This window comes from Anomaloglossus baeobatrachus, chromosome 10, assembly GCF_048569485.1.
Source record: "Anomaloglossus baeobatrachus isolate aAnoBae1 chromosome 10, aAnoBae1.hap1, whole genome shotgun sequence".
In the NCBI taxonomy this organism is placed as follows: Eukaryota; Metazoa; Chordata; class Amphibia; order Anura; family Aromobatidae; genus Anomaloglossus; species Anomaloglossus baeobatrachus.
The window spans coordinates 126,516,163-126,535,297 of NC_134362.1; the positions used below are offsets into that span (position 1 = coordinate 126,516,163).

General features: G+C 44.7%; 1 protein-coding gene across 2 annotated transcripts in view; it reads left to right on the forward strand.

Annotated features, from left to right (window-relative positions):
* EDC4 (enhancer of mRNA decapping 4) overlaps positions 1-19,135 on the forward strand; it is a 948,906-nt gene that overhangs the window by 374,041 nt on the left and 555,730 nt on the right. For both annotated transcript variants that reach the window (XM_075325634.1, XM_075325635.1), the window contains one exon: positions 9,310-9,405. In XM_075325634.1, coding sequence (XP_075181749.1) covers positions 9,310-9,405 — 96 coding nt within the window. The remainder of the gene's footprint in view (positions 1-9,309; positions 9,406-19,135) is intronic.

A 19,135-nucleotide genomic window follows, 5' to 3' on the forward strand; every position in this document is an offset into this window, starting at 1 on the left:
TCAACAGTGCAGAGTTATCGCCTTCCAAATGGTGGTGACCCACCACGATACCACATCTTTCTCTCATGAATTTTGCCATTCTCGCATTGATCTTTCTCGTTGACCGCTCTATGCCGTTTGAATTTTTTGCTCCGTGCCATACTGCTCGTGGTACTATCTCTGACCACACCCATACTGTATCCGGGAAGAGGTAGGTCAAACGTTCGATGTCCGTCTTCATCACTGTTAGTAGTTCGACCGTACTGCGTTTCACTAAATCATTGCCACCAGCATGAATCACCAATACCAACGGCCCTGTGGCCGACCTGGAGATATCCACAATCTCCGGGAAAACTTGTTGCCATCTTAGCCCTCTGATGCCTCTCCAATTGACCTTAACGTTTCTGAAGCCAAGGTTCTTTCCTCCTGGTCGAATCATGGCTCTTTTTTTCTGCCCAGTAAATATAAGAGTGACCAACTACCCAGACTGCTGGTCTGCAGTCGCCTGTAATAGATAAACGTGTTATTTCAGCAAATCCGGTCTTATATATCTGGCAAAGCAAGCGGACTACCAGCGACCCATTCTCTGGACTTCAGTCTTTGTTACTCCTGCCCTAGCAGCCTCAGTGGCTGCCCCGATTCGGAAAGAATGCGTCCCGTATTCCTTCGGATTCTCCCCAGCTTTCGCTAAGCACTGCTTAAACATTGCTTGGAATTGATACTTGGTAAGCGGGGACCCGTCCGTATGGGAAAGAAAAAATCTGCTTGCGTGTCTTATCAGCACGTAGTGTTTGACTATTTTTAGTGGGCATACTGGGCCGTCTGCTGAGTTAACCAGGACCCACGTGCCCCTCCCGGTGGGGTCGCATTTGGATTTGCGCACGCAAATGCGCAGGGCGTTGCTGCGTATGCCCGTACGGGGAGAAAAGAATAGAAAAAAAAAAAAGGAAAAAAGAATAGATCTACCCATGGCCAAACATTTTTGTAACCCAGACCACAGCATCATGGACATGAAATTGCTGGTATTGAAAGGAAATTTCAAGTCCCAGAGAGATAGGAGACTATGGGAGTACAAACTTATGATGACCTTTGATACAAGTAAAATATATCTTTGTACCGTGTTAGCCAGTAGCGCGTTTCTTCAGAAGTGTCTTTAGTTCCATAAAGATGCGGTACATTCTGGTATCCTCCATTTTGATACAAGTAAAATATATCTTTGTACCGTGTTAGCCAGTAGATGACCTTTGACACATTCAGAGCAGGAATGAATGTGTCTCATGGATTCATGTCTTTTTCCATCAGTTAAGAGATGTGCTCCTCTGACCATTCGAGCGCATCACAGCCCGGACCAGACTCTAATCAGAGGACAATAAAACTTTCACACTAAACTGCAGCAATATTTATGGCCACAACAACTTGCCCCCCTGCCATAGTGATAGTTCTGTTTCATGTAACTTGTTTTTTTTTTTTTAACTGCACTATTCTATGTCTTGTTGTGTATAAATATATGACTCTTCAGATTTTGTGTTATACCATGCCTGATGAAGAGACCTGAGTAGTCTCGAAAGCTTGCTATTATTACCATCTTTTCAGTTAGCCATTAAAAGGTATCAACCACTGAGGACTTCGGTTCTTTTAAACAATGTTTTAAACATTACTTATTAACACTATCCCTCCCATTCCCCCCTCCCCTCTCCATGCGACACGACCCAGACTCTAGCCAGCTATACTTTCAGCTCGCACAGGGACCCTGGCAGATTTTCCTTCATGTACCATTCCGTAGACATAAATGTTGACATTATTTGTATTATTTCTTCTCTAGAACATATAACGCTTATGAACTTTCTCCATTTATTAAAAAATTTTGCTGTCATCCTTTCTTTACATCTCTCCACCACCACCTTCTCCAACATGAGCGTTTTTTTCAATTGATTAACCAGTTCTTCTTTTGTTGGTATTTCCTTCACCAGCCACTTCTGAAGAATAGCCCTTTTACTTATCATTCCTATCTCATGGAAAAGATTCGGTAACTTGTCTCCCCCTTTCTCTCCCTCCTCCCGATGCTGATAGTGAAATAACCAGACCATTGGATCTAACTCTACATTTCTATTCCAGATTTTCCTCACTACCCCTTGGACTTGTTTCCAAAATCTTTCAATCCTTTCGCACTGCCATATCCCATGATATAGATCTGTTTTTTCCGTACCACAATTTGGACAACTCATCATCTTATCTGGCTGTCTTGCATTCAATATATTAAATCCATAGATAGCTCTATGTATGATCATGAATTGAGTATCCCTTAAGTTCTCATTCACAATCTTCTTCCTCATCGCCATACAACCATTCAAAATCTTCTCCTCCCCCTCTTGATCTCCCAACTGCCTTGCCCACCCTTCCAACATTCTTCCTGATGTTAGGGACTAACACTTCTTTCATATTTCCATAAAGACTTGATATATTTGTGGCATGGATGTCTTTTAATATGATCACATCCATCTGATTTGCCTCATATTTGTTATGTTGTGTAATTTCTTCATTATCCCTTGTTTCACTTGTTCAAACTGGAGAGTCTGGAATGGGCGCAAGTCATACTTTGCTCTCAACTCCTCACACGTCATCCATCTCCGTTCTATATCATGCATCATGTTTTTTAGAGTTCTAATCCTTTTTTCCCTCCACTATTTAAAGAGATCGTTTTCCCTTCCCTGTGGAAAGTCAGGACAAGCCCATATATTAAGGCGTTTGGAGATGTTCCAGGTTAACCCGAACTTTTTCCTAACCGCCTTCCAAGTCATCACTGTGTCTCTACAAATCAGTGAGTGTTTAATGTTGGGTGGAAAAGTTGGATTGGAGGTATGTAGGATTGAACTCAGGTCCCAAGGCTTACAAAATTCAGCCTCTATATCCCAGTCAGAATACCTGCTTGTTAGTCTAATCCAATCGACTACATGTCATAAGATACAGATCAAATTGTACCCCCTGATGTTTGGTAGTCTGATCCCTCCATTTTCCGTTGACATTAACTTTTTGGCACTAATCCTCGGCCTATATTCCTTTGACAAAAGTGTTCTCACGTTTTTTGTGGATCTGTTCACATCCGAGTGTCTAAGAAGCAATGGGATTGTCTGCATTGGATAGAGAAGCTTGGAAAAGCTCATCATTTTTATTAGATGATTTCTTCCCAGAAAAGTCAATGGCAAATTTGCCTAACCTTGCAGTTCACGGTCAATTTTCTCGATCAAAGGGGAATAATTTAATGAAGATATGGTCTTTGTATCCCTCCCAACCTGTACGCCCAAGTATTTAATTGTATTTCTAGCTATTGGAATGTCACATAATGCACCCCTCTCCTACTCCGCTCTCTTTCCGTCCAAGAAGAGAATTTCACATTTGTTTTTGTGAAGTCCAAACCCCACTAACCTCCCAAACGCTTCAATTTGTTCTATGACTCTACTCAATTGCGTTTTAGGTTTGCTCATGAACAGGATATTGTCCCTTTTAAGCGACATACTTTCTTTTTTGTTCTGAATTACCCCATCAAGAAAGTACAGAACACACACTACAGGTTTTATTAGGCTTTTAAGGTCACACATTATTTATATAATTTATGGTCTGAATCCAAAGCTCTCCAGAGGGCCACATTCCCAAAATATACGTATAATATCTGCAGGACCTTCTCAACATCTTTAGGACTGGTGTGGTCTGACCTCACCCCTATTGTATAGAGGATCTTAGGAATTCTATATACTGAATATAATAAATATAGTTGTGCCAGAGTCTGGGCTTCACTAGTGAAAAGTGGTGGTACAGAGGCGATTATTGCATCCAATTTTTCTTTGCCAGTTAAACCAATATCCTGTTCCCAGTTTTCTTTCATTTTCAAATGAGGGTTTAGATATAACTGTGCAAGAAACATGAGTTTGGTATAGTCGAGCTACGGTGACCCCCCCCCCCCCCCTCCAATACCTTTTACCTTAACCCCGTAATAATTTAAGAAATAAAAACATACAACAAAGTTGGATGAAATGGCCACAGCAGCCTTTATTAAACTAATGCACCCAGGAAATGAACTTGTATAGGGTGTGGTCCTCGAAGCTCCTAAATCTGGTGATTAACTAGTACCTTATTAACATTACCTTCCCCCTGAACCACACTTACTCCCAGCCGTAAACACCAACTCTGGAGCACCAATAAAATGGATGGAAGGGATAACTACCAAACCTGGGACCCGACATTCCATTGCCGGCGGTCCCCTAAATCACCAGACCACCATCCAAACCGGCCAGTGAAAGGAATCCATATTTCCATGATCCCGCCAGTAACCATTTACACCAACTTCGAGGAGCCACCTTAACCGCCACAACGAGAGCACTTTGAACACCTGAAATGCTCAAGACCCCTCCACCTGGCAATGCCATGGCCCTCTCAATCCCCAGGGACCAAAAGTCTGTACCAACCGCATTCAGGTGTACCCCAATGGAAAACTAATAATCTTTCTCAATAGCCACCAAGTCAAAGTGGAGAACAGCCACCTTATTTAAACATACAATAAATAACCATAACATGATAGAGAGTGAGGTTCTTGAAGCTAAAAGTCTGGAGGTAACACAACCTTTTTCCAACACTCCCTTCCCTCTGAAACCACACTTATGCGGGCTTTACACGCTACGACATCGCTCAAGTGATCTTGTTGGGGTCACGGAATTTGTGACGCACATCCGGTAGCTTTAGCGATGCCTTTGCGTGTAACACCTATGAGCGATTTTGCATCGTCGCAAAAACGTGCAAAATCGCTCATCGGTGACATGGGGGTCCATTCTCAAATATCGTTACTGCAGTAGTAACGAAGTTGTTCCTCGTTTCTGCGGCAGCACACATCGCTCCGTGTGACACCGCAGGATTGATGAAGCTCTCCTTACCTGCCTCCCGGCCACAATACGGAAGGAAGGAGGTGGGCGGGATGTTCGTCCCGCTCATCTCCGCCCCTCCGCTTCTGTTGAGCGATGGTTCAGTGATGCTGCTGTGACGTCGCTGTGACGCTGAACGAACCGCCCCCTTAGAAAGGAGGCGGTTCGCCGGTCACAGCGACGTCGCAGGGAAGGTAAGTCCATGTGACGGGTCCAGGCGATATTGTGCGACCCGGGCAGAGATTTGCCCGTGTCGCACAACCGATGGGGGCGGATACGCACGCTGGCGATATCTGTACGGATATCGCAGTGTGTAAAGCGGCCTTTACTCCCAGCCGCAACCACCAACTCGGGAGCACCAATGAAAAGGGGAGGGGGAAGGAGTTCATTCCATACCCGGGACTCGACATTCTACTGCCGGCGTTCCTCCAAAAATCACCAGACCACCAACCCAAACCGTCCACTGAAAAGGAATCCACTTCTCCATGGACCCCCAATCACAATTTACACCAACTTCGAGGACCCACCCCCAATCGCCACAACGCGACCATCTCATGACGAATCTAGAGGTTGCCCAGAGACTTAAATCCGGACCTTATTGCACTCCTCCTCCGAAACGAGATCTCCGCCACATCCACCGCGGGACTATTCCAGACCACCCCATAAAAATTCCTGGAAAGGATACCCACAGCTGTAGTAAATCATACCTAACACACCTAATTAAATCCCGAAATCATTACCATCCCCTTGTAAGCTATCCTTTCCAGAGTCCGACCCGGACACACCAACCTGCGTATGTCCGGCAAAACCCAGTCTCAACAGCAATGCAAGCCCCTGAGGCCTCACATATTCCTGATACCGCCGAGACTCTAAATAACCACACCTGCAAACTATCTTGGGGCTCAACTAACATAATGGCTTGCGTCACCACTCCAAATACGGAATAATGTGGCGCAGAACACGCCAGATCCAAGCTAAAAGAGCCCGTAACCTATTGAGTTAGGTCTACGAATCTCATAAATCTGGTGATTAACCAATAACTCTAATAACATTTACTCCCCCCATCCCCCCCACCTGAATTACACTCACTCCAAGCCGTACCACCAACTCGAGAGTACCAATAAAAGGGGGGAGGGGCAGGACGGATAAATGCAAAACACAGGATTCCATTGCCGTCGGTCCCCCATATAACCAGATAATCAACCAAAACCTTCAAGGTATAGGGATCCATATTTCCATGGACATCCAGTAACAGTTTACACCAACCTGATGGACCCAAGCTCTAATCATTCTCCACCCTTCCTCTACGAAATAAACCCCTCAGCGCCTGCCGTACCACAAATATTTACTTAAATTCCGCCGATGACAAAGCTAAAATCAAACCAAAACCCTCAACTAGCCGATGAACCTTTCCGAAGGCCAACCTGCCGCAGACCAGCGATTTGACCCAAAGCAACAACATGCCTACCAGAACCTCCTCAGATAAAAAAAAAAAAAGAAAGGACCCGAAGCAATCCATCCGGCACCCCCTTGTTTATGCTCGTTGATAAGTGGTCTATATAGCATCTGCCGAAGAATACCCAATCGAGTGCTCGCTATCCCTGACACAACATTCCACAGTTCGGGAGGGCACACCAACCCCTCAGCCACTGCCTCCGAGGGCCACGCCCAGAAACTTTCCCACTGAAAAGAGAGAGCGCGTCCGCTGTGGAATTATGAACCCCAGTATGCGAGGCAGCCATACAAGCATTAAACCATTAACAAACCAAGACCAGTCATCAACGAACACTTACCACGGACAATAAAAATTCCGATACATTATTTATCGCCAGAACCAACCCCCTTTTTCACAATGCAAACTCACTCTCCTATTCTGAAGCCCCTCCTTCCGCAAAATGTGACCGCCACTCAGAGGAAAAACTTTAGTATGACAATGTTTAAGTTTTTTTTTTTTTTAACATATACCAAACTAGAAATACAACACCCCTTGGGCAACCAAGGCAACACGCCATTCCCTTCCAAATTAGGCCCCCGAAACCACATCCCTGCCGCAGCAGTGAGCAGATCAATTTAAATTGTCCACCAGGGGGTCCATCCGCAATGACCGGCCCCTATACTGTCTTGAGAACACCCCCCCCCCATACTGCTAAGTGTGCACTGAGCAACCACCAACCTAAAATATAGTGATGCAGCGCCAGCACGCTGGCCGTGGGACAGGAGAGCTAACAAGAATTAAAAAAAACACGGTCAATAGAAATTTCCATCATTCATACCTAACGAAATATCCGGCATTGGGCCCTCCTACTAACCTGGCGTCAGTGGGACTTCGAATTACCCCGCTAACCTATCTCTCGCCACAAGAATAAGCCGACAAATCGCAAAACCCCCGTGGCCAATACCGAAAAACGATCTAAATGCTCCATAACTGACTCAAACCCCAAACATCCCTTACCACACACGTCAAAAGAAACTAATAAGTCCAAAAAAATGACACCGCAACAAACCGCCCAAAGGGAGGCACCTGTCCTCAAAAAGACCCCGTCCCAGAATCTGTTGAGAAGGCAAACAGTCGGGATGGACAGGCAATAAACCAAATGCTGATTTCACCCCCTTCTTTTTTCCATCCAGGTCTTCCAGCCACAACATTACACCCACTTTGTCGCCTTGTTGAACAACATGTAAATACTGAACAAAGTACTATATAGAGACCTTCGTAGAACATACGGGCCACATAAACCCCTTTCTCCAACTTACGTAATTTTTTTTTTTACTGATACAGCAAAGGCGTGTAAGTGCTTGTACTTCTGTGCATGGTGCTTCTACTCCATACTCAATAAATTAAATGTTTTTTGCTACTTTTTGTTTCCATTTTTCATCATTTGCATATCATTAATATGTCTGTCCATTCTGTGATTTCCATAACTTCACAACTTTTCCTTCTTGGTGTTCAAATTTCTATTCTAAGGCGTATATGGTTATACATATGTGTGAGGCAAACCCTGGGATATGAAGATGAATTATGACTTCCAGTCATAATCGCTCTCATCACTCCATGGCAGTGCCCCCTCCCTTCTTGTTCTCAGATGTCCAGCATCTGTGAAGGTGTCACATCCTAGCAACACATCCCAGGGCCATCTCCTGTGATATGGAGATTAGGTTATGTGGGAACAATGGACACAGGATGACTCCCTGCCATGACCCTGTAGTAGGGGCTGCTATCTAATTAGCAAGGCTATGGAAGTATCCAGACAGAACGACTCCAGTAAAATATGGTTCATATCTCGCAAGCCATATTTCCGATAAATATGGCAACCATAAAAATGGTGTTTGCGCATGCGGACGATGCTGGCACACCTTTTTTATGGAAGTGGGAGCTTGGGAAATACCCCAGGCGTGATATCAGCCAATGGGGAACTAGTAGACAGGTCATGAGTCCTCTCGTTCTGTAGCTAAATTCATAGCTGTCACAATGAGAGCGTCGGCGTCCGCCTACGACGCTCCCAGGCCAAGTTATGGCCATATTCCATGTTGTGGATTTTGTCCATAACTCCAGCCAGGGGTGGAGCAGTGCTCCCTCTGAGGTCACTAAGGTAGGAGGGGACCTGGATTTGCCCAGGTTGATAACCCTACTTCGGCCATTTTCCAGTGTTCTTCTGCTCGGGGGCCTGGTTGGGAAAGACCTGTGAGGGAGTTCCTGGAAACCTGGTCTACAGCGCCCCCCTGTGGCCAGACGCACAAGGTAACTGCTGGAACTGTGTATGCCTGTTTGTAACCCATGCTTTGCTTGTAACTGTACTCTGACATATGTATATTCTGTAGATTCCCTATTGTATATATTGTAGTTTCTAGTGTGGCTTTAGGCCGATTAAATTATATAATTAATCTTGGGCTGTTCTGTTATCTCGATCTTGAATCCCACGTCTGTGTGTTCGGCTAATAGTTACCGTGAAGCGGTTGGTGGCAGCGAGTTGTGCCAAGGATTATTGTGGGGAGGCCAGTGAGATTCGGGGAGGTTTTATATATTCCGCCCGCGGAGGTCGGGGGAATATATACCCTACTCTCACCGGGGACCCTTCAATAATCGGCATAAGTAGTATAGCGGCCTCCTTGCTTATTGTCGGGCAATTCCATAATTGGCCTGACTATAAGAGGGGCGCTAGAGAGCGCGTCACGTGCTCTGTCTGTCGGTCGGGAGGTATAAAGGAGGGGTGACCCCCACTTGTTACCCCCCGATTGTGACGTACTGGTAGCCAGCGCGGGGGATTTCTGAGTGACCCCCCCCGGTGGTTCGTGACAATATGTACTTAATATTTTTTTGTACATTTGTAGGTGATCTACTAATAACCCACATTTTTCTTACTTTCATCAATAGACTATGCCAAAAGTTGTAATAATGTTAATATTTTTTGTTCTTTCACAGTGTACCTTTTTGGAGGTTTCTCATCACAGGTGCTGACCAGAACAGACAAATAAAAATGTGGTGCACAGTTTCTTGGACTTGTCTACAGACAATCCGGTGAGAAAATTATTTTCTGACTAAAACTATTTTCAAGACATGCATTATTGACTTGTTAGCAAGCACCCCACAACCTTAGCACCGCAAATAAATGAGGTATCGAAATCGATTCTTCATCAGGACATGGTAATGCATAAGTTGTGTGTCGAAAGATGTTTTCTCAACATATTTGTACAAATAGAATAATTTCAAATTGATTGTCTGAACATGCACCAAATGCCATAAATAGCACAACCGTGCACAAATGTTCTCGAATACATTGTATTAAACCCTTCACAAAATATGGTATATATTCACGTCATATGTCGTGTCCCTGCCTTTGATGCAGGCGTGCACGCCGAGCCTTAATCTTTCCCTGCTCAGAACAGCTGATTTAATCAGCCATCATGTGCCTATAAAAGCCACTGGTGGATCAGAGATCCGTCCGTGGCGGTTAATCAGTTAAATGCCGCTGTTAATCTCTGACATTGATGGACCAATGAGACCGGACTGCCCCATAGGTGAGTATAATAAGTCTTTTTTAATGTTATACAGATCAACTTGCAGACTTATAGGCCCACATATATACAGTTAGGTCCAGAAATATTTGGACAGTGACACAATTTTTGCGAGTTGGGCTCTGCATGCCACCACATTGGATTTGAAATGAAACCTCTACAACAGAATTCAAGTGCAGATTGTAACGTTTAATTTGAAGGTTTGAACAAAAATATCTGATAGAAATTGTAGGAATTGTACACATTTCTTTACAAACACTCCACATTTTAGGAGGTCAAAAGTAATTGGACAAATAAACCAAACCCAAACAAAATATTTTTATTTTCAATATTTTGTTGCGAATCCTTTGGAGGCAATCACTTCCTTAAGTCTGGAACCCATGGACATCACCAAACGCTGGGTTTCCTCCTTCTTAATGCTTTGCCAGGCCTTTACAGCCGCAGTCTTCAGGTCTTGCTTGTTTGTGGGTCTTTCCGTCTTAAGTCTGGATTTGAGCAAGTGAAATGCATGCTCAATTGGGTTAAGATCTGGTGATTGACTTGGCCATTGCAGAATGTTCCACTTTTTTGCACTCATGAACTCCTGGGTAGCTTTGGCTGTATGCTTGGGGTCATTGTCCATCTGTACTATGAAGCGCCGTCCGATCAATTTTGCGGCATTTGGCTGAATCTGGGCTGAAAGTATATCCCGGTACACTTCAGAATTCATCTGGCTATTCTTGTCTGCTGTTATGTCATCAATAAACACAAGTGACCCAGTGCCATTGAAAGCCATGCATGCCCATGCCATCACGTTGCCTCCACCATGTTTTACAGAGGATGTGATGTGCCTTGGATCATGTGCCGTTCCCTTTCTTCTCCAAACTTTTTTCTTCCCATCATTCTGGTACAGGTTGATCTTTGTCTCATCTGTCCATAGAATACTTTTCCAGAACTGAGCTGGCTTCATGAGGTGTTTTTCAGCAAATTTAACTCTGGCCTGTCTATTTTTGGAATTGATAAATGGTTTGCATCTCGATGTGAACCCTTTGTATTTACTTTCATGGAGTCTTCTCTTTACTGTTGACTTAGAGACAGATACACCTACTTCACTGAGAGTGTTCTGGACTTCAGTTGATGTTGTGAACGGGTTCTTCTTCACCAAAGAAAGTATGCAGCAATCATCCACCACTGTTGTCATCCGTGGACGCCCAGGCCTTTTTGAGTTCCCAAGCTCACCAGTCAATTCCTTTTTTCTCAGAATGTACCCGACTGTTGATTTTGCTACTCCAAGCATGTCTGCTATCTCTCTGATGGATTTTTTCTTTTTTTTCAGCCTCAGGATGTTCTGCTTCACCTCAATTGAGAGTTCCTTAGACCGCATGTTGTCTGGTCACAGCAACAGCTTCCAAATGCAAAACCACACACCTGTAATCAACCCCAAACCTTTTAACTACTTCATTGATTACAGGTTAACGAGGGAGACACCTTCAGAGTTAATTGCAGCCCTTAGAGTCCCTTGTCCAATTACTTTTGGTCCCTTGAAAAAGAGGAGGCTATGCATTACAGAGCTATGATTCCTAAACCCTTTCTCCGATTTGGATGTGAAAACTCTCATATTGCAGCTGGGAGTGTGCAATTTCAGCCCATATTATATATATAATTGTATTTCTGAACATGTTTTTGTAAACAGCTAAAATAACAAAACTTGTGTCACTGTCCAAATATTCCTGGACCTAACTGTATATACATGTACATATATACATATATATTATAGGCACACTGCAGATTTGTTTCTTCAGCAAAAAACTCACTCTCTGGCAGAAAAACGTACCCTTTGGCAGAAAAACGCACCCAAAAAACTCATGTGGTTTTACCGCATTTTGGTACATTTTTGGTGCGGTTTTTGCTTGCAGTCCCTGCATTTTTAACATTATCAATGGCAAAAGACAGGGAAAAACGCAGGGACCTGCAGAAAAGAAGTGGCATGCTGCTTCTTTTTGCTGCATAAAATCTGCGGCAAAACCTGTAAGGAAAAAAGAAGCAACGTGCGTGCAGCATTTTAGATTTTTTATAGACTTTGCTTGGGAAGGACTGCTTGAAGTTTATGAACACAAACTGCACCAGTTCTGCACGCAAAAACGCAGTGTGCGCACAGGGCCATATAAAGTATTCTTTATTTAAAGGGAACCTGTCACCTAGAATATGCGTTCTGACCTATCAGCAGACGCATGTGTGCCCTAATTACACTGTAACGGGGTATGCGACAGAGCAGTAAGGGACGCCAGGCCAAGGAACAATCCAAAGGGCTTTATTGGAACCACAAAGATAAAGCACCAGACGTAAATATAAATCCTTAAAGTCTGCAAGGAGTCCACAACAAAACAAAAGATCCTGGGGCGCCTTCCGATATTCCAACGCCAGGGAAAATATGGCAATAGTCCTTATATGAGTTCTTTAAGTCCAACAGGGTGAACAACAAAACACAATCTCACGTGTCCACTGAGCTACAAACTGTGACAGTCCATACACAGGCTCTAGGATCCACCCTCCGCTATAAATCCTAGTCCCTCTCCAGCCGAGATCCAACTAACTGACCTAACATGGGTCTCATTGTTCTTCTCTCCTGGGATCAGCCCCTTAGGTGGGCAGGAGAGTCCAACTCCGCCTGGACATTTGATACATGAATGGACTTTAGACTCCTGGCTCTGTCTTGTTTACCAAGTTGTGCATTGCAGAAGTCCAATGCTGAGAAGAACAAACAATCCCCCACCAGTAGTACATACAGGACAGTCAAGGAGAGACAGACTACTACACAATGAGCACAGTCAGGGGAGGGACACACTGTTACATACACCTCCCTACCCATCCTTGTGTTATAAAATTGTATAATTTGAAAGTAATAAAAAACGTTTTATAAATTAGATTAGATGTAATTTAGAGAGCCTCTGGTCACAGGGGCGGCGCCTTGCTTTATGGACGTTTGCATACTTTCCGTGGCATCACGCCCGTGTGGGCGTGATACCATGGAGTCACATAAGCGACCTCACCATCGCTCATTCTATCCTGCGCGCATTGTGGCAGGCTTCTTTTCTGGGTGTTCTTGCGCCGCCTTCAGACGCGCACTGCGCAGGCGCAGTGCGTGTCTGAAACTGACAAGGAGAACCCGGAAGAGAAGCCTGCCGCAATAGTAAGTGTAAACGTGCGCAGGATAAAATGAGCGACGGTGACGTCGCTCATGTGACTCCATGGTATCACGCCCACAGGGGCGTGATACCACGGAAAGTATGCAGACGTCCATAAAGCAAGGCGCCGCCCCTGTGACCAGAAGCTCTCTAATTTACATAGGAAATATGAAGGTAATAAAACGTTTTTTATTACTTTCATATTATACAATTTTATAACACAAGGATGGGTAGGGAGGTGTGTAATTAGAGCACACATGCGTCTGCTGATAGGTCAAGACGCATATTCTAGGTTACAGGTTCCCTTTAAATCCGGTTCATTTTTATTTAACAGCAAAATTATACCGCACATATAAAAATTTGTTTCCACACAAAAACATCACAGAAAGGGGAAAAACCTATTGTCAGTAACAAAAAACACACAAGTTACATAATAAACAATTCATCTAGAGTCCATGCCTCACATCAGAATGGGTCACGAAGTACATATTATTTTCAAATTTACTCCCCATAATATAAATTCTTCAACATCTTAAGCGACCATTATGTTCCAGCAATACGCATTTCACCTTAATCCAATAGATCTGTAGACCGGTTACGAGAAGAAGGACCTGGTGTCACGCCCTGTCCTGCAGTAATGCGGAGGAGGGAAGGCCCGTGGTATCCAACCATGCCCACCAGATCTTATAGAACTACTTCAATGCATTTCTTTTAAGGTATACTCCCCTTTCCAGTCTAAGTGTAGCTTTACAAGAGACACATAATGCCGACCATTACCGGCGAACTCAACTCCACCCCCCCTCCAGAAGACCCAAAATAGATATAATAGGTCTTGACTGTAGACTAATATTAAAAACTTGTCCGACCCATTCTAATACTGCCCTCCAGTAGTCTTCAATATTCCCACAGGACCACATCATATGCATCAGATTAGCATTCTCTTGCCCGCACCTAGGACACAGATCATCCATCCAGATCCCCCATCTTAGGGTTCTTTCACATCAGTGTTTTTTTGCAGGTCGGCAAAAAACGCAAACCGTATATGACAAGATCCTGTGGATTGAATGTGGTGGAAGGCATGCAACCACAATTTGTTGTTTTACCGGATCCTTCTACTTTTAATGGCTGCTGTCATGGATGCAGCGGGACACAGAATTTAATAGGCCGGCACTGGAGTCAGCTGATCGGGAGTCAGCTGAACTCGTGATGTCACAGCCCGCACACGCTGCAATAGATGCAGGTTAACAGCAGTCACAGCCTGCTGCCGATCACATGTGACCATGTGCGGTCTGTGTGGTCAGGAGTTCAGCTGAGTTCAGATCAGTTGAGGACTCTAGTGTCGACCGATTACTTGTTCTATCTCCCACTGCATCCATTGCAGCGTGTGCGGGCTGTGGAATTCAGCAGAGTTTGGCCGGCACTGGAGTCAGCTGATCTGAGCTCCTGACCTCATACCAGCAGAACAAGTAATCAGATCAGCTGACTCCAGTGTCGGCCGATTACTTTTTCTGTGTCCCGCTACATCCATCGCAGCGTGTGCGGGTTGTGAGGTCAACTGAGTTCACTTCAGTGACGGTCGAACTCAGCTGACCTCACAGCCCGCACATGCTGCGATGGATGCGACTTTCATAGAAGCACCATCTTCTGGCGCTGTATGAAACTCTTCCAGTGGCCCTGGTGGCAGGTGGCATGCTGGGTAATAAGGGGTTAATACTAGCTTTGTTTTACCAGCTGGTATTAAGCCCGAGATTGTTAATGTCATGCCAAGTTTGACCCGGCCATTAACAATCTCCAATAAAGGGTTAAAAGACACCACACAGAGAAAAATACTTTATTAGAAATAAATACACAGACACACTTAGGGACTCCAACTTTATTACTCCCGCTCACCCCTCCACGATCCTGGTCTTCTATCTTCTGTCACCGATCTACCTCTGCTGTGTTAGAAAGCATGGGGGAGGAATTACTTTCTGGGCATGTTCAGTACAGACAACAGGATCATGCCTATCAGAATGCGGTGACGTCCGGTAGAGCAGGATCCGGCGCTCATTAAACTACATTGCAGGTACCGCTGCAATATGAAGGATCCGGTGAGATTCAGTATTTTGACCGAGGTCAAAAACGCAACAAGTAGCGTTTTTGAAACATTGTAAAATATAGCAAAACAGATCCAGTCTGTGCCACACGCAACCGCATGTAACCGCATCTTGCCGTGATTCTATTCTAAATGCATTGAACTGACAACGCATTTCTAAAGGATCCAGTTTTGCGGCAAAAAAAACATTCATGCCACATTTGAAAAAAAGCTATGAAAGCACCCTTATGCAATAGACTAGATGTCCTATACACTCTATGCAACAAGAATAGCTGTGACAGTCGTTGGTCTTCAGACAAAGCAAGGCTTGGAGTCTGGGACAGGACGTCATCCCATTGTTCCTCTGTCATAGGGCCTAAGTCCCCCTCCCACTTTTCTCCAGCCTACAAAGGGAATTTTTCAAGGTATCTGGATAACATCACTATATATAGCCTGGAAATAATACCATAGGAGCTGTCATATGTCAACAAATCAGTAAGAGAGTGATTCCGCTCTATACTAATGTCCATTCGACCTGTCTGTGTCTCATAGGCGTGCCGGAGTTGCAGGTATTGGTAAAGAACTGTGTGGTATCCCAAACTCCGCTTGAAGCTGGTCAAAACTTCGAAGTATGTTATTTTGAAGAATCTGAGACACCCAATGTATACCCCTCCTTACCCACATTCTCCAAGCCGGGATTTTCTTCAGCTCTAAAGCTGGGTTCACACATAGCGACAGCGACGTCGCTGTTATGTCACCATTTTCTGTGACGTAACAGTGACCTTGTAAATCGCTGTTATGATCGCTGCTTAGCTGTCAAACACAGCAGAAGCAGCAGCGATCATAACGACGCTGTGCTACATGTGCAGAGAGCAGGGAGCCGCGCTTAGCGCTGGCTCCCTGCACTCCTAGCTACAGTACACATCGGGTTAATTACCCAATGTGTACTGCAGCTACATGTGCAGAGAGCAGGAGCCGGCACTGGCAGCGAGGGCGGACTCTGGTAAAGAAGGTAAATATCGGGTAACCAGGGAAAGGTCTTCCCTTGGTTACCCGATGTTTACCCTGGTTACAGCTTACCGCAGCTGCCAGACGCCGGCTCCTGCTCCCTGCTCGCTTCATTTCGTCGCTCTCTCACTGTCACACACAGCGATGTGTGCATCACAGCGGAAGAGCGACGACCAAAAAATGAAGCTGGATATTCAGCAATGACCGGCGACCTCACAGCAGGGGCCAGGTCGTTGCTGGATGTCACACACAGCGACAGGACGTCGCTGCAACGTTACAGAAAATGGTGACGTAGCAGCGACGTCGTTGTCGCTGTGTGTGACACCACCTTAAGAGTCCATGATTATGCCATAAGGGCCAGTAATCCATCGCTCCTGATATTCCTAGCAACTCCTTTACTCTATCCCATTGCTTGTACAGTAATGCCAATGTTGGATATAATCATCGTCCTCTGGGAGAGTATCCTGCATCCAAAAAATGAGTGTCCCCATTTTTCAAAGCCCCTCACCAATTTTCCCCCAGCTTCATATACCTAAACTTTTCCCCATTCCCTAAAGTACTGCATCTGTGCCGTAACATAATAAACCCATGGGTTGGGAACTGCCAGACCCCTCTCCTCCTTCCCTTTCTGCAGGGTTTCAAGGCGGATTCTGGCCTGTTGCTTTTTGCACAAGAGTTCTCGAAACAGAGTGTTGATTTAATGGAAACATTTCCATTGGATCCATATCGGGGCGATGTGGAGAAGATAGACTTTTTGGCATCAGCACCATTTTTAGTAGATTAGTATGGCCAATAAGGACAGCGGGAGCCGACACCAGGCATCTATCTTATTCCTAAACTGAGCCAACACCGGCTCCAGATTTTAGATTGAGCATGGTAATCGTGCGGTCGGGCACTAACCACTTTCGCCAGGTTTTTGAATTTATCCAGCCTCAGAATTGGGAGCCCCAGAGTAACAAAATTAATAGGGAGTAACGGATCAATAGAGAGGAGAACCTACTTCTCCCAGTTTATTAGGAGACCGGAGCGCCTATCAAATTCTTTAGGAATATTAATTGCTGGGCCCACTGATGTCCCCACTTCCCTGAGATACAGTAACAGATTATCTGCATAGAGGGAGACCGTTTGCTCTACATTGCCGATCTCAAACCAGTTTACACCAATTGAAGCACGAAGCATAGCCACTTATGGTAAAATTGCCGCTGTAAATAGTGGAGAGAGAAGACAGCGCGGTCTCGTGCCCCTGGCCAGATTAAAAGACGCTGACGTACAGCCATTAACTCGAATCTTGGCCTGTGGAGAGGCATATAACAATTTAACCCAGCCTATAAATCTGGAGCCCAGACCTAACTTCTAAAGAACTACCAAGAAATTCCATTCAATACTATTATTATTATTATTATTAATTATTATAACGCCATCAATTCCATTGTGCGTTACATGTGATAGGGGTATACATAATAGGGACAAGTACAATAATGCAAAACAATACAAAGCACAGACTGGTACAGTAGGATAGAGGTCCCTGCCTGCTAGGGCTCACAACCTACAAGGGATAGGTGAGGATACAGTAGGTTAGGGTACAGCTGATTATGTGGCGCTGTATCAGACTGAGGGTTACGGCAGGTTGTGGGCTTGTCGGAAGAGGTGGGTCTTCAGGTTCCTTTTGAAGCTTGTCAAGGTAGGCGAGAGTCTAATATGTTGTGGCAGAGCATTCCAGAGTATGGGGGAGGCACGGGAGAAATCTTGGATGCGATGGTGAGAAGAGGAGATGAAAGGGGAGTAGAGAAGGAGATCTTGTGAGGATCGAAGGTTACGTGCAGGTAAGTACCAGGAGACTAGGTCACAGATGTAGGGAGGAGACAGGTTGTGGATGGCTTTGTAGGTAATTGTTAGGGTTTTGAATAGGAGTCGTTGGGCAATGGGAAGCCAGTTAAGGGATTGGCAGAGAGGATAGGCCAGGGAGTAGCGGGGGGACAGGTGGATTAGCCAGGCAGCATAGTTTAGAATAGATTGTAGGGGTGCGAGACTGTTAAAAGGGAGGCCACAGAGCAGGAGGTTGCAATAATCGAGGCGGGAAATAATAAGGGCATGTATTAGGGTTTTTGCAGCTTCTTGGGAAAGGAATGTACGGATCCGGGAAATATTTTTTGAGTTGGAGGCGGCAGGAGGTGAGGAGGGCTTGGATGTGTGGCTTGAAAGAGATATCAGATTATGAGAAAAATCCTCAATATATGAGCCATAGGGGTGGACAAGGTGTCAGTGTATGTACACTGAATCCGTGTTTGCACTACTCAAGATTCAACTTAAGACAAGGAGGAAAATGAGTAATAGTGCAAAATACATAAGTTTATTAAAGAAGATCACACACAACATGACGCTATATCACAAGATCAAATCTACCAAAAATTCCAGGGGAAGTACATGATGTATAATAGACAGATTTAAAGCTAGTATCAAAGCCTCATTTAGCTCTAATTAGTCCAAGAACACTGATAGGTGAAACATGGAATACACCTCAATTAAGGATTGAAATGCAAAGTAAGGAGAAAAGAGGAAAAGGAGGCAGAAATTGTAGAAAAATTGTGAAAATCTGCCTAAGGATCTAAAAGAGTGCTAATGCACATGGCTGAACAGGGTCCTCAGTATAGCCATACTTAATAGTAGGAATTAAAAAATTACCTAAAGTGCAGGTGCAGTCACAGGGGAACCCTCAGTCACCACATCAGTACACAAAGTACCCATAAAAGATGCAGGATCACCACCAACGCGTGTTTCGTGGGGGTACGGTTGCTTTCTAAAGGAGGAAGACCCTAATGGCAATACTATCCCAGTAGGTATAAATAGCCTTACCACTAATTGTGACTACCATCAGGTGTAGATTCCACAGCCGGGACAAACATGCATAGTAACGCCTACTCCTCACTTGATAGGATGCTCACTAAGTGGTGAGCAAATGAGAAATATAATAGTCCCGGAGTAACCGC